Source organism: Equus asinus, chromosome 11 (genome assembly GCF_041296235.1).
Source record: "Equus asinus isolate D_3611 breed Donkey chromosome 11, EquAss-T2T_v2, whole genome shotgun sequence".
NCBI lineage: Eukaryota > Metazoa > Chordata > Mammalia > Perissodactyla > Equidae > Equus > Equus asinus.
The window spans coordinates 3,832,915-3,849,409 of NC_091800.1; the positions used below are offsets into that span (position 1 = coordinate 3,832,915).

At 35.1% G+C, this 16,495-nt stretch overlaps 1 protein-coding gene across 9 annotated transcripts in view; it reads left to right on the forward strand.

The window, feature by feature from the left end:
• Positions 1 to 16,495, forward strand: part of IFT88 (intraflagellar transport 88) — a 135,221-nt gene that overhangs the window by 17,450 nt on the left and 101,276 nt on the right. For 4 of the 9 annotated variants that reach the window (XR_006532511.2, XM_014837166.3, XM_070520368.1 and 1 more), the window contains 7 exons: positions 7,255 to 7,311; positions 8,455 to 8,508; positions 9,136 to 9,199; positions 9,958 to 10,027; positions 13,522 to 13,612; positions 14,813 to 14,917; positions 16,008 to 16,110. Coding sequence is in view for 7 of the 9 variants with exons in the window: in XM_014837166.3 (XP_014692652.1) it covers positions 7,255 to 7,311; positions 8,455 to 8,508; positions 9,136 to 9,199; positions 9,958 to 10,027; positions 13,522 to 13,612; positions 14,813 to 14,917; positions 16,008 to 16,110 (544 nt within the window). In the remaining 2 variants the exon portion in view is untranslated. Of the gene's footprint in view, positions 1 to 2,987; positions 7,312 to 8,454; positions 8,509 to 9,135; positions 9,200 to 9,957; positions 10,028 to 13,521; positions 13,613 to 14,812; positions 14,918 to 16,007; positions 16,111 to 16,495 lie in introns of all 9 variants that reach the window. The other 5 variants (XR_011506822.1, XM_070520364.1, XM_070520367.1 and 2 more) reach the window with 3 other exon arrangements.

The following is a 16,495-nucleotide window of genomic DNA, read 5'->3' on the forward strand; positions in this document are numbered from 1 at the left end:
ATCTTTAGGTCTTTGATCCATTTTGAGTCTATTTTGGTGAATGGTGAAAAAGAATGGTCAATTTTCATTCTCTTACATATGGCTTTCCAGTTTTCCCAGCACCATTTGTTGAAGAGACTTTCTTTTCTCCATTGTAGGCCCTCAGCTCCTTTGTCAAGATTAGTTGTCCATAGATGTGTTGTTTTATCTCTGGGCTTTCAATTCTGTTCCATTGATCTGTGGACCTGTTTTTGTACCAGTACCATGCTGTTTTGATTACTGTAGCTTTGTAGTATGCTTTGAGGTCAGGGATTGAGATGCCTCCAGCTTTGTTCTTTTTTCTCAGGATTGCTTTAGCAATTCTGGGTCTTTTCTTGCCCCATATGAATTTTAGGATTCTTTGTTCTATTTCTGTAAAGAATGTCATTGGGATTCTGATCGAGATAGCGTTGAATCTGTAGATTGCTTTAGGTAGTAGTATGGACATTTTAACTATGTTTATTGTTCCAATCCATGTGCATGGAATGTCTTTCCATCTCTTTATGTCGTCATCAGTTTCTTTCAGGAAAGTCATGTAGTTTTTATTGTATAGGTCTTTCACTTCCTTGGTTAAATTTACCCCAAGGTATTTTATTCTTTTTTGTTGCGATTGTGAATGGGATTGAGTTCTTGAGTTCTTTTTCTGTTAGTTCGTTGTTAGAGTGTAGAAATGCTACTGATTTATGTATGTTGATTTTATACCCTGCTACTTTACTGTAGCTGTTGATTATTTCTAATAGTTTTCCTATGGTTTCTTTGGGGTTTTCTATATAGAAGATCATGTAGTCTGCAAACAGCAAGTTCTCCATACTGTTTTTATAGTGATTGTACCATTTTACAATCTCACTAAGGATGCACAAGAGTTCAAGTTTCTCTGTATCCTCACTAGCGCACTTGTTATTTTCTTTTTTTTTTTTGGTAGTAGCAATTTTAATTGGTATGAAGTGATTCTCATTGTGGTTTTGATTTGCATTTCTCTGATGATTAGTGACATTGAGTATCTTTTCACACACTTCTCGGCCATTTGTATATCATCTTTGAAGAAATGTCTATTAAAGTTCTTTGCCCATTTTTTAACTGGATTATTTGATTTTTTTTTTGTTGAGTTGTAGGTGTTCTTTATAAATTCTGGATTTTAACCCCTTATCAGATATATGATTTGCAAATATTTTCTCCCATTCCATAGGTTGCGTTTTCACTCTGTTGATTATACCCTTATGTTGATTTATGCACAAAAGTTTTTAAGTTTGATGTAGTCCCATTTGTCAGTTTTTCCTTTTGTTGCCTGGGCTTTTGGTGTCACATCCAAGAATCACTGCTAAGTCCAGTGTCATGAAACTTTTCCTCTCTGTTTTCTTCTAAGAATTTTATAGTTTTAGATTTTAGGTTTGGACCTTTAATCCATTTTGAGTATAAGATAAGGATCTAACTTCATTTTTTTTGCATGTGGATATCCAGTTTTCCCAGCACCATTTGTTGGAGAGACTGACCTTTCCCCATTGTGTGGTCTTAGCACCCTCGTTGAAGGTCATTTGACCATATACACGAGAGTTTTTTCTGTGTTCTTTAGTCTGTTGGTCTATTTAATCTGTCTTTATGCCAGTACCACAATGTTTTGATTACTGTAGCTTTGTAATAAGCTTTGAAATCAAGAAATGTGAGTCCCCCAATTTTGTTCTTCATTTTCAGAGTTGTTTTGGCTATTCCGAGTCCCTTGAGATTCCAAATAAAATTTAGGATGAATTTTTCTATTTCTTAAAAAAATGCCATTGGGATTTTGGTAAGGATTGCACTGAATCTGTAGATCGCCTTAGGTAGTATGGGCATCTTAGCAGTATTACATTTTCCAATCCATGAACATGGATATCTTTCCATTTATTTGTGTCTTCCTTAATTTCTTTCAGCAATATTTTGTAGTTTTTAGTATATCCAGTAAATGAATTTTAAAGTATTTTAGATAAGAGGATTTTTTTATTCTTTCGAGAATATAAATATCATTTATGTAAAGCATTGGAATATATTTATCTAAAGTACTAATTGTTTAAAAAAATATTTCTAATTTTAAAGTTACATAAATATTGATACTTCAAAATGTTAGGGCTTAATTTACAAATTACTCCTTCCTTGATTAATGACCCTTCATTAATTCATCTTCCACCAGTAAATAAATTGATAGAGTGATTCTTCTCAGTATTGTTAAAATTTTTGTTTATGTCATGTACTGGAAAACAATATGGAGATTCCTCAAAAAATGAAATATAGAACTACCATATGATCTGCCTATTCCATTCCTGGGTATTTATCCAAAGAACATGGAAACACTAATTTTAAAAGGTAAATACACGCCTATGTTCATTGTGGCATTATTCACAATAGCCAAGACTTGGAAGGAACCTACGTGCCCATCAATGGATGAATAGATCAAGAATAGATCAATGGAATACTACTCAGCCATAAAAAAGATGAAAACTTACCATTTGCAACAGCCTGGATGGACCTTGAAAGTATTATACTAAGTGAAGTCAGTCAGTCAGAGAAAGCCAAATACCATATGATTTCACGCATGTGGAAGATTAAACAACAACAACAACAAACAAACACACATATAGATACAAAGAATAGATTGGTGGTTACCCTAGGGAAAGGGGAGCGAGAGGAGGGCAAAAGGGGTAAAAGGATGCACGTACAGTGATGGATGGCAACTAGACTTTTGGTGGTGAATACGATGTGGTCTATACAGAAGTTGAAATATGATGATGTACAGCTGAAATCTATGTAATGTTATAAACCAATGTGACGTCAATGAAAAATAAATAAATTTTTGTATATGTCATGCAAAGCATGAACATCTGCCTTCCACAGTGCATGAAACATGCCAAGCTTCTTTTGTAGTTGAAAATAAACAAGGTTAGTACTAGGTACTGCAAGTCTATTCCTAATGTTCTGTTTTTAAAACTGCCTCTCCACAGGTGCCCACTACTGTATAACAGTGGTTCTCAGTCCTCCCCGACACTCGCCCCAGGGGACCTTTAGCCTGGAGATATTTTTGGTTGTCACAACTTGGGTGAATCTAAACATCATAGAATGCACAGGACAACCCCCACCCCCTCAATAAAGAATTTTTCAGCAAAAGGTCAATGGTGCCAATGTTGAGAAACTCTGATATAAGCAACTCCTCTGCTTTGGATGAAATGTCCTCCTGTCCTTCCCTCACTTTGTCACTTTCTCCCTTTCCTCCCTGCTGTACACAGTATTTAGCAAAAATAAATCATCAGTATTAAAGCACTTAAGATGGAAAGGATCTTGTGAGTAGTTTGCCCAGCACATTTATATAAGTTAATTTAGTGTGGTTCCCTGCAATGAGTTTAGCCAACTAAACAGTTAGAGGACATAGTTCTCCACAAGACTGTCATCACTTCTGACACCAACTGCAAGTTCAGGGGGTTCCCAAAACCACCTTCAGGTTTAATACTCTGAAAGGGCTCACAGATCTCACTGAAAGCAGTTACACTCAATGGTTCATTCACAAGGGAAGGATACAGGTTAAAAGCCACCAAAGGAAGACACATATAGGGCAGAGTCGGGGGAGGGGGTCCAAATATGTAACTTCTGGTTGTCCTTTCCCTGTGGATTCCTGGATGGCATTAACTCCTCTTGGCAATTATGTGATGACAATACTTAGAGAGGGTTGCCAGCCAGAGAAGCCCACCTATGACTTTGGTATCTAGAGTTTTCACTGGAGCTCCATCACGTATTGTCTGCATGGCTGACCCTTAGTCGCCAGCACCTCATGGAGGTTTGGGCTGGTACCTCTGGAAGTTGGAACTGATATTATGTGTCCCAAAGCTCACATTATAAATCATGTTGTTAGATTACCTGGTGGCCAAAGCCCCTGGACAAACAAAAATATATCAGCCAGAACACTTCCGGGGCTTAGAGATCACCTCCTAGTAGCCAAGGGCAAAGCCAGACTCTCTTTAGGTAAAGTTAATTCTTGACTACACGTTCCACAACCCATTTTTGAATTTTAAGGTTACCTTTATTATGGAAAGAAAAATCCTAGGTTGAGTTCTTCTGCTAGGCTAATGACTAGACTATAAGCTTTTTGAAGAGGCAGACTGTTTTATTCATTGTTCTTTTCTTTGACTACTGTTGGTGCTTCATAAATCTTTATTGCATGACTTAGTAAATAAGTGAACAGTTTGAGTTAACAGTGATTTGAGTTATCAGACATCAGGTGATAAAGTTTCACCAGGCTGGCCCTTCAGTGATCTTTAGAAGTGACTTCGAGATCCTCATTTTACAGATGAGGGAACTGAAGCCACGAGAGGCCAGAAGTCTCACAGCTGTCTGTACTGGGCTAGAGCTTAGGTCTCTTGGCCCCCTGTTGAATGATATTTTCATCACACTCTACTTATATTAAATGGGGAAAAATTGTATAGCTTTTATATGAAAGGTACTAGGCTCACTTAAGCGGGATAAAATTCTAGCTAGCTCCAAAGGACCTTCTAATCTTAGGAAGGAAAATAAAATGGACACAGATATTATAAAGCGTCATGTAATATTGTCATAAAAAAGAGTGTAAATTGGTATGGGACCACAAAGAGAGGTTATTTATCACTAGTTAGAACAATCAGAAGAGGCTGCCTTAGAAGATAAATTTACAGTTAAATGTTAAAGGATGTGTGCAGTTAAGACTGACCTTGAGATATGAGAGGAAAGGCATTGCGGGTGAGAGTGTAAGGTGAATGAAAGAAGAGACAGTGTAGTATCCAGTCTTTCTGAAGAGAGCAATCCAATGCTAAGAATAAAAAGACCCAAAAGAAACAGATTAAGTCATTAGTAAGTATTTAAAAAGAATAATGGTCTCTTTCCTTGTGTTTGTTTTCATGGAAAAAATTGCTGAGATCTATATCCTTTCTTTTTAGCTTTTTCTAAGACCTGTTATTTGTCACTTAGGTCAACTTTGTTATGGTTTTGTTCAAGTGTTTGATATTTTTACTTATCTTTTTTGGGGGGCCTACTAGTTCTATTATTAATGAGACAGTTATGGTCAAATTTTACACTATGATTGTGGGTTTATTTCTTTTCTTTAGATTTTTGCTTTATATATTTGGAGCAAAAATATTTAAAATTGTTACATTTTCATGGTAAATTGAGCTTTTCATTGTTATGAAATGTCCTTATATCTCTAGTAATAGTTTGTCTATTTTGTCAGATGTTAGTATATTGATAGAGCTATTCAAGCTCTCTTCTGTGTAGTGTTTGTGTGATATGTCTTTCCCATCTTTTTACTTCCAACTTTTCCATATCCATATATTTAAGATGTGTTTCTTATTAACAGCATGTAATTGAGTTCTGTTTTTTAAATACGGTCTGATAACCTTATTCTTTTAGTGAAGTATTTTAGTCCATTTACGTTTAATGAAATTACTGATTTGGTCTACATTTATTGTCTTACTATTTGCTTTTTGTTTATTCCTGCCTCTTTTATGTTTCATTTTCTGTTTATTCTTGTCTTCTTTCGTTTGATTGTTTTTATTATTCCATTTACTCCCACTGTTATCTTGGGAGTTTACATTCTTTAACTATTTTTTAATGTTTTCCTAAAGATTACGATACTCATCTTTAACTTATTAGAATCTAGTATATATATTAGTATTTTACTACGTCTTGGACAATGCCAAATTTTGCATTATCTTCAACGATTTTTTACTTCTAACATTTCTATTCCTTTTTTATAGTCTCCAGTTCTCTGCTGAAACTGTCAATCTTGTCTTTTAATTCATTGAACATATTAAGCATAGTTATGTTAAAGTCGGTGTCTGATATTTCCATTGTGTTATCCCCTTCTGGGTTTCTTTCCATTCTTTTATTTCTTTTGGCTTTTGGTTAGGTAGTCTTGCCTCCTATTTGTCTGGTTGTTTTTTATTGAAAGCTAGACATTGTAAATGAAAAATTTTAGAGATAATTTAAGGCTATATCTCTCTGCTGTCCAGTATGATAACCACTAATCACCTGTAGGTATTTACATTTAAATTATTTAAAATTAAATAAAATTTGAATATTCAGATCCTTGTTACACCAGCCACATTTCAAATGCTCAGCAGCCACATGTGGCTAGCAGCTATCTTATCAGACAGGGCAGCTGCAGAAAAGTTCTATTGGATAGCACAGCTCTAGGGGATTTCATCTTTTACTAGAGAGAATTTACTTTTGCTTGTGGCCCTAGAGGCACTGGGAATCCTGGACCACCTTGATCCAGTTGAGTTTGAGTTGATTGTAAATTGGACTTCAGTCCTTATGAGGACTGGTTTACCTCTACTTTACTTTTCAGTCTTAGAGTGTAGCCTTTTGAGATCACAATCCAAAGCCTGGAGGATTACCAGTGCTGCCACCTTGGCAGGTCCCCAACTCCAGTGTTTCTCTCTTAAGACCTGTGAGTCTGTAAAAAGCTATGTTCAGCTTCTCAGCCATGCCTTTGGGATTAACAGATGTCTCTAGGAGAAAAGCAGGCCCAAATGCAGGATCACCTCTCTAGCCTTCCCTTTTCCTTATCTTGAGACCTTGTAATTCTTCACTGCCTGCATGGTTCTCTCATGTGACCAGACTGAGTTTTTACAAAAATAATTTTGTCCCTAGCTTTTTTAGTGGTTCTTAGTGATAAAGTTGTTTAAAATAGTAGTCTATCATAGCCAGAAGTAGAACTCTTCTACTAATGATGTTTTAATTAAATATTTCAAACAAATATGCCTAATAACTAACATGTTTAGGACATTTTCATCTACATGGTCCTGTTTGATTCTAACTACAAATATGTGATCAGCATACTTTGTATCCTTATTTCAAAGATGAGAAAATTTAGGGTCAAAGAGATAAAAGAAACACAGCTAGTAGAGGGCGCACTGAGATTCAAACCCAGATTCTCTGACTCCAGATCCTAGTGGATGGCAGTAATAAATACGCGTAATGAAGGATAGATGCAACCATGAAAAGCTAATCTTTCTTATTGGCATCTCAGGTCATTCTGAAGTCCCTTTTCTACTTTAAAATTAATTCTAGAATAAATCCTTTTCTCAATACTTAAAATATCTGAGCTCCTTAATATTTAGGATAACGTAAAAGAAATTATCCTAAATATTATATAAATATGTCTCTCTTTTCTATTTCTTTTCTACTTTTCTATTATATAGCTTAATCTGGATTCTATTAACTATGTTTTTTTTCCTCCCCAAGATAACTGCTAAAATACCAAGCACAGCAGTTACTAGACCTGTAGCTACTGGATATGGGGTAGGTTTTCTTAAGCTGAAGATATTAAGATGCTTTTTCTCATACATGAGTTCACTTTAGGCAATTCTACATAACTTTGGCTGTCTTTCAGTCCATGACCCAGATATATTTTCTATTTTGGGTAGTTATGAACATTATAAAAGTGTAATTTGATTAATAACTTTGAATATTCTAGTCATTTTGATTGTAAATATATCAGAAAATATTACCCCTTTATTGGTAAATCTCGTGTTTGTTAATTGACTTCTTTTCATTTTCTGTATAATATAACCAAGTCTCATGTGTATTCCATTCATATATTTTGTGTGAAGTTATATGTTATATAAATGTAACAATGTGTATAATTTTAAAAGTTACTAACTAATACATGAAAAAATAAAATTTAAGAAAAATTTCAGAGGCATGTATTTGGGTCTTTTATTTGAGATCATTGGAGGAAAGATGCTATATAAAAATCCATAGAGGAAAATCTTCTAAACTTTGCTCAAATTTGGATGTTTTAACTTACATGAAATAATAGAAGAATGGGAGAAAGATGGAAGAATGAAGTAGAATAGCTTTTTCTAGTCCTTATGATAATATTTCTTAGGGGTCGGAAAAATGGTTTCAGAACCTGGAGGTCCAGGGCACTTGCCTTCATGCTCACCCCATATGTGAATGAAGAAAGTAGCCTTATATGTAATCTAACTGTGTGTCTTGTGAAACATGCTGTTATTAATCAGCCCAAGCGTGTATTACTCATGGGTTTGATTTTTGGTGATGTTTCAGAATAGGAGACAGCAGACTTTTTCTGTGAAGGGCCAGACAGTTTAGGGATTGCAGGTCAGATAGTCCCTGCTGCAGCTGCCCAACCCTGCATTTGCAGTGCAGTCAGCCGGAGACAGTGTGCAGACAAATGAGGTGTGGCTGTGTTTCAATACGACTTTATTTACAAAGGCTGAGGGTTGTGGTTTGCTGACACCTCTTTTAGAGTTTTATAGTTTGATCCTATATGCTGAGGGGATAAATGGAAACAATTATGTTAGGTTTACTTGCCAGTAGAATGAAGAAAAAAAGTTTTGAAGAAAACTTTTGTAACTTGGTTTATAAAATTAAATGTGGATGTTTTTTAGAATCATTTTAACTTAGTTTTCTGTTTACTAGTCCAAGACATCCCTGGCATCATCAATGGGAAGACCAATGACAGGGGCTCTTCAGGTATCTCTGTCATGGGGTTGTTCATGTTGGCTCTCTCTTGTGACTTCGAATATTACCAAAGTTTTTTTTTCTTTATTATATTATCTTAAAACGTTGAACATATTACTTACATAATGACCCTCATTCTTTAAGTCATGGGCTACAGGTTGGATTGTTCTAAATATTTGGAGGCAGAGTCTCTTTGGATTTGTTTACTCGGGTCTCAAATGAAATCCCATTGAGTAGTGGACATGGGGCTGACACTTTGCTTGTATGGTGTACTCTGGGGCCCATTTTTCCTGTGCTATCATTTACAGAAATTTCTGTGGGTTCTCTCGTAGGCACATAGGAGACCAACGGAAAGTAGGAAAGCAGCTAGCTAACAAGCTATATATAAAAATCCATTAGTTTTTTTTTTCAAACTGACAGTAAGCCCAGTTAGATCAAGGAACTGAAATTTTATAGGGGAAAGGGAAAGTAGAGACAGGATTGACATAGGAGGAGGCAGAAGTAAGGAATAAGCAGATAGTGATTAAAAATAAGCGCTAAAAATTAGAGCTGTATTAAGATATGTGTCATCTACAGAACTGTAAATAAGAGGTAGATGTTATTTAAGAACACTTTTTAAATGATTCTTATTCTTTTAAGGATGGAGTTGCTAGACCTATGACAGCAGTGAGAGCAGCTGGTTTTACGAAAGCAGCTTTGAGAGGTTTGTTATCATTACTAGTAATTTCTTTCAGATCTTTTCATCTTTTTACTGTTTTTGTATGTGTAAATATTATTACCAGTTAAAATAAAATCTAACATGCCATTGATTATAAGATGTGCCATTATTTTAGGTACATTAAGAAAGGAAAGGGGTGATGAAAATGATCTGCATCTCAGTTGGGGTGATAGTTGTACGGGCATGCAATCTCTCAAAATGTACTGACTTGTACATTAAAAATGTGTGCATTTTATTTTATATAATTATGGCTCAATTTAAAAAATTAAAGGTGAAAATAATATTTACATATATAAGTTTACATATATGTAAATTACATATATGTAAATTTTACATATAATAGTTTTAAAATAAAATTATGACAAAAATTAATGTTTATTAAACCAATAAGGAAAATTAAAAAGCCAGTACCAGGTTATTACTGACGTGATTGATAATTTAGAGTTCATAATAGGGATAGATTACCGTGGGAGGAAGTAAATACTAGTAGACAGTATCTCATTTTTGTTTTTACATGTTAACACATGAGTTTTGTTTACATAGATTTATGTATGTTAAAAATCTTACTAATTTCTTGATATATGAAATTTTTGTCTAGATATAATAAATGTCCTTCCCATTTTATAAATAAGGAATCTAAGCCATTTTATAAATAGGTAAATTAAGTAAGTTGTGCAAGGTTTCGTTTTTCTTCAATTATGCTGCATCGCAAATTAAATGCGCACTCTTGAATTGTGTCTCAGGCTCTGCGTTTGACCCCCTTGGTCAGTCAAGAGGCCCTGCTCCTCCTCTGGAAGCCAAAAACGAAGATAGGTATGCAAGTCCTGAGGCTGTTGTTTTGTTGTTGTTGTTGCATGTTTTGTATTTTTATTTTACAAATATATAATTCTTAAGTATTTTAAAAGTTTGTGTCAGCAGGATAGTAATCAAAACATCATCCTTAGTTCTTGAAACTAGCAAAAGAATCAAGTCTAAGAAAAACAGCTATGTGTGTTCTGTAAAGTTTTATTGTAATATTATTTGGCTTGAAGATATGTCTAATTTTTATGAGCACCAGTATTCTCTTGAAGGCCAAATGGGATTGTAAATGGAGTAAGATGTGCTTATTTTAAAAGGACATTTCAAAGAAAAGATTTAAGAGAACAAATAAAAGGTTAGTTATCTTATCAATATTGAGGGGGGCTGACCCCATGCCCGAGTGGTTAGGTTCACATGCTCTGCTTTGATGGCCCAGGGTTTCACCGGTTTGAGTCCTGGGTGTGGACATGGCACTGCTCATCAGGCCATGTTGAGGCGGCGTCCCACATGCCACAACTAGAAGGACCCACAACTAAAAATACACAACTATATACCAGGGGACTTTGGGGAAAAAAAGGAAAAAAATAAAATCTTTAAAAAGAAAAATACTGAGAAATTTAATTTTTTTATAGAATTAACTTACTTTTGTGCAAGTGGCTACAGAGTAGCCAAAAAGCTGTGGTATAAATTCAGCTGTATACATGTACTGATACCTGAGTACCACTGATGTACACATTTTACAAATAGTAATAGAAGCCAGTGTTTCCAAGTACTCGCTGTGTGCCAAGCACTATGCAAGTGCTGTAAATAAATGAAGACTGAGCTGTTTTTATCATTAGTTCATAGCGAGAGAAAGTAAAGCACGGAGATCTTGGTAACACAATAAATGGCAGGACTAAGATTTGACCCAGGTTGTCTCTTCCAGAGCTTATGCTATTAACCAGTATGTTTTATTTTGCTTCTATATAATAGATGTTTTTAAAATTGTAATTCTTAAAACCCAGTATTTGGGCTGTTGTATAAATTACATAGTTTCCCTTTTTTGCCAACAAGGAACTTCTATAGAAAATCAGATTACTTTGTATCCTAGTTAATGGCAGCATGTTTGCTAATAAAAGTATGTTATTTTACTTAAATATTATGTCATTTAGGATCATTTCACTTGCTAACAACACAAGACTCATCAGAAAAACAGACACACAATAAGAACATTTATTATATTATATAATGGGAAATCTGAAGGAAGGGCTGTTCTAGGGATGGTTAATTTAACTGCTCAGTAACATCATCCCTGGTTCAGCTTCTCTTTGATTCTCTTGGTTTTTCTCGAAAGCTGCCCCATCCTTATGCTCCCAAGGGAGCCATGAGAGTTCAAAACCTCTAAGTAGTTGATAAAACCTAGAGTCAGAAAGTTCTCAGTCTGAGGTCCCTTTTATTTTTATTTATTTTTAATTTTTTTGGTGAGGAAGATTGGCCCTGAGCGAACATCTGTGCCAGTCTTCCTCTATTTTGTATGTGGTATGCTGCCACAGCATGGCTTGATGAGCAGGGTGTAGGTCTGCACCCAGGATTTGAACCAGTGAACCCCAGGCTCCCAGGCTGCCAAAGCGGAGCACGTCAACTTAACCACTGCTCCACCGGCAGCTTACCTAGGTCCCTTTTATTTTACTTTTATTTATTTATTTATTTATTTTTGGGGAAGACTGGCCCTGAGCTAACATCCATGCCCATCTTCCTCTACTTTATATGTGGGACGCCTACCACAGCATGGCTTGCCAAGCAGTGCCATGTCCTCACCCAGGATCTGATCTGGTGAACCCCAGGCCGCCAAAGCAGAATGTATGCACTTAACCGCTGCACCACTGGGCTGGCCCCTCTCCTAGGTTGCTTTTAAAAAGTCAAGAAAATCTTTCCAGGTACCTTCTACCCCGAGCAGGTGTGTCTTCTTTCCTCATTGGCCAGAAATGCTTCACAATCCTATGACTGAACCAAACATTTGGCAAGAGAATGAGACTCTTGACTATCTTAGATTTTGCATGCAAGGAAGAAGAATAGGTAGGTATCCAACAGTGTTTTCATATAGAGTTCATTTTTCTGGCATTTGGTAGGGACAAGATAGTTACTTTGAGTATCTTCATAGAGTTTCCTTACAGATTTTTATCTTTAAAATTTTATATTTTAGGTTTAATAATAACAATCTGTAAGCAACATTTAAAGACATTTATTAGAGTGTTTCAGATAACTAGAAAACAGAATTCTGTACTTCGTTGTAACCTTTATAAAACTACCATCTATTATTATGCTCATTGCTCAGTTAGAATTTTGTGGATTTTTATAAGCTAATAAAATTTGTATCCCATCTGACTAAATTGGTAGTCAGGTTCCACCAAAGAATATGATTCTATAGACAAATCTATACTATTACATTTATTCCTGTATTCTTTTAAAAAATCCATTTATAGAGGCCATCCCCATGGCCAAGTGGTTAGGTTTCTGCCCTCTGCTTCAGTGGCCCAGAGTTTCACCAGTTCGGATCCTGGGCACGGACATGGCACCACTCATCAGGCCATGCTGAGGCGGCATCCCACATGCCACAACTAGAAGGACCCACAACTAAAGTATACAACTATGTACTGGGGGGCTTTGGGGAGAAGAAGGAAAAATAAAAAATTTTTAAAAATTAAATAAAAGTATTTTTAAAAATCCATTTATAGAGAATTAAGAGAACTGTGTATTCTGATACGTTTGTAGTAAAATTTTATTTAGGCACCGATGTACATTCAGAGTACTGTGGTATTTTGCTGGAAGAATGTGGTAACAAAATAACATTAGTGTTATTTTTGATATGAGACTGATTTGGGAATACTCCATTTGTTACTAATGGAATCAGGATTTTTAAACTTCTTTGTCTTGTTAGGAATCTTCTCTAGAGTACCTATCTGGTAGTAAATAATAATGTCTTATCTCTTTTTGGAGGGACTTCAGTTTTCCTAAACCATAGGATTAAGTTTTCCTTTGCCATAGGATCTGAAAAAAGGATCTGCTTTCTTTTGGGGATGATAAATATAACAGTGTGGATCCTAGAGCTACCTGACTGGGATTTAGATCCTGGCTCTGTACCTTACTAGCTGTATAATCCCGAGCATAATCCTTCACTTCCTAAACCTGTTTCCCTATCAGTAAAATGAGAATGATGATAGCACTTGTATCAGTTGTTATTATGAGGATTAAATGCCATAATTAAGGTAAAGCATTTAGATCAGTATTAAATGATACTTGGGCTAAATAAATTTTAGCTATTTTTACTATTATTATGAATAATTATTTAATGTAATTATTAAAAACAGTAGTACGTTTGCTGTTTAATGCCATTTATACATTTATCTTATCTGTGACCTATTCTTAAAGTTTAAAAGCACATAATGGGTGATGCTAAAAGTAAGTTAGATTGTGGTATAATTCTTAGTGGTTGAATGATTCAAAGTACACTTACTTTTTTTCTTTAATAGCCCAGAAGAAAAGATTAGACAGTTAGAGAAGAAAGTAAATGAGTTGGTAGAAGAAAGCTGTGTTGCCAACGGTTGTGGAGACTTAAAATTGGTAAGTTCATAAACTAATAGAATTCAAGGTTATGAAGTGTGTGTTATATGTGTGTTTCTGCCTTAATATATGCACACTTACAAGCATATGTATAGTTAAATATTTTTGTTTTGCTATTGACTGGCCATATGTTTTCACTGAAGCAATTATTTTGAGAACCTGCAATTGTAACTGTGTTTCATAAGCTCTGATGTCAAAACATTTGGCTGCTTTTACACTGTTTGATGTTGGACGTTTCAGTAGGGAAGAAGATTCTAATGTCGTGGTTGATTGAATTGTGCAGCCTGGTGGGCTATGGATGAGACTCAGAGCCTGCTGAGAGGCATAGCTTCCTTGATCCACACAGTACCAAGGGCTGTTTTCTTATTTAAGCCTCACTACCCTAAAATATATTTTCTTAAGTAAACTGTAGAGTCGTTGTTTGCTTTTTAGGAATCCAACTTTGTTTTGTTATTATTATTATTAAATCTTTTTTCTTAATTTTCTTTGTTCATGTTACTTTGTCATACCATATAAATATAATTTCTGTGACATAATTGTCAGATTAATGAATACCATTAGAATGAATTATTCAGTATAAAAAGCTACTTTTATATCTCATAGAACTGGCGCTTTTTTATCTTGTCCTAAAAAAAAAAAATCCCATGTTGAATTAATCAGTCTGTAAAACTGATTAGTTTCTCAGTGGAAATGAACAAAAGGTTCTTGGCATTCTGACTAGGATGTGAGACCAAACTAAGCATCGGTTATAAGACAGTGTAGCAGTTATCCTTTGAGCATCCCAGAAACCAAACAAATCCATCAGGTTTCTGTCTCACGAAAAGGAATTAAAATACCTAAAGATTCAGGAGTTACAAGGAAAAAAGAAGTAAATAGGCATGGTCAGTCCTAAAAGGTGGTGGAAGGTCTGGTGATGAAGAAACTTGACTTGGGGCAATATACTGGACAGTTTCTTCCTTGTACTTTCTCTCCTTTCCCAGGAAAACACATGAGGTTTTTATGATGGTGAGCTCCAGTTTAAACAAATACTCTGGGCTCTTTTGTGTTCAAGGGGAGTTGATGGTAAGAGTCCTGCAGGGTATCCTAGGAATCCAAGGGTGGATAACGTATCCAACCAAGCATCATGCAGATAGCTTCCAAATGCATAACGTGCTCATAAGTAATGCTCAAGGAGTTTACCAAGTATAAACTTGATTTCAGGCCTTAGAAAAGGCAAAAGATGCAGGAAGAAAAGAAAGAGTCTTGGTGAGACAACGAGAACAAGTTACAACTCCAGAAAATATCAATTTGGATTTAACTTATTCAGTAAGTATGAAAATGCTGTTGGCTAAAATTGTTTTGGCTAGGATTTGTAGATTCCAGAAGTCTTTTTTCTTTTTTCGTTTATTTTTTAAATCTCATTGGACCTCAGGTGCCTGAATTAGATTAATAATAATCTTGAGTTCATGAGACACTCTCTTCTTTGGTCCGTGCAAAGTTTTTTTGTTTTTTGTTTTATTTAGTTAAGTTGTTTTTAATCACTTACTAAGTACTCACAAACCCACCATCCAGTGACTCTTATTTCTTGAAGATTGCTAATATTTATGCTCTGTTCTGTGTGGTTACTTTAATGAGATTCTAATGTGGACTTTCTCGTCTGTGATTTTCAAGAACTTCACACTAGGCAAAAAAAGCAGTTTTCTGTGAGGGTAGGGGGAAAAAAGCTAACTAATTTCTAAGAAAATTTTTTTACTTCTTAAAAGACACTTCCTTGATGCTTATACTGCTGTTAAAAGGGTGTATTTTCAGTGGGCAAAGTCTTCATATGCCAAACAAATGGAAAAAAGGATATTTGAGACTTGATTAATAAGAATTTTTAGATGTTTACTATTTATAACTAATATTTTTAAATTCCATGGACTCTTTAGATTAGGGAATAATTTATGATCATTTTTTTACCTTGAAGAAGATAATTTACTGTACCTTAATGACTTAAATTATATTTTTGCATATAGAGAAATACTATACAAATTAAAGTTTAAGATATTTCCACATGATGTTTAATTTATGAAGAGAATTTGGTCCACTGTCTTGCTTATTCCTTTTATCACTAGCAACATTAACAATACACATTTATTCTTTGTAGGTCTTCCTAGATTAACGGATGGCAAATACTGCCTAAATTAGAAAGAACACATAGAAAATTAAGGTGAAATTTAGAGGACAGCTCTACTTGGCTCAGTGCTCTTGCATTTGGAATGCAAGACATTTCTCTGTATACTTCATTTCCTAAGTGGCTTGGTGTCTTGATATAAGCAGCTAACTTTGTTGTAGGATTTTAATCTCTAGAAAGATTATAGGTATAAGGGGCCTAAAATGGTCATTTTTTGTCTTTTTGCAATATTTTTCTCCTTAGGTTCTTTTCAACTTGGCCAGTCAATATTCAGCTAATGAAATGTATGCTGAAGCACTAAACACGTATCAAGTTATAGTGAAAAATAAGATGTTTAGCAATGCAGGTATGTGTGTATAGTCAGTTTTTCCAATAAGTCTAGTTCTTTTGTAGTGTTAATTTACATTTCCCCACCTTATGCTTCCTTATAATGAAATGATCTACTTTTTAAAAAAAAATTTTCTAATTTTTATTTTTCCTTCTTCTCCCCAAAGCCCCCCAGTATATAGTTATGTGTATTCTAGTTATGCGTGCTTCTAGTTGTGGCATTTGGGACCCCGCCTCAGCATGGCCTGATGAGCGGTGTCACGTCTGCGCCCAGGATCCGAACCGGCGAAACCCTGGGCTGCCGAAGTGGAGTGCAAGAACTTATCCACTCGGCCACAGGGCCGGCCCCTGAAATGATCTATTCTTTAAACAAATTTGTATTTATATAGATGTGTCCTGCTTAA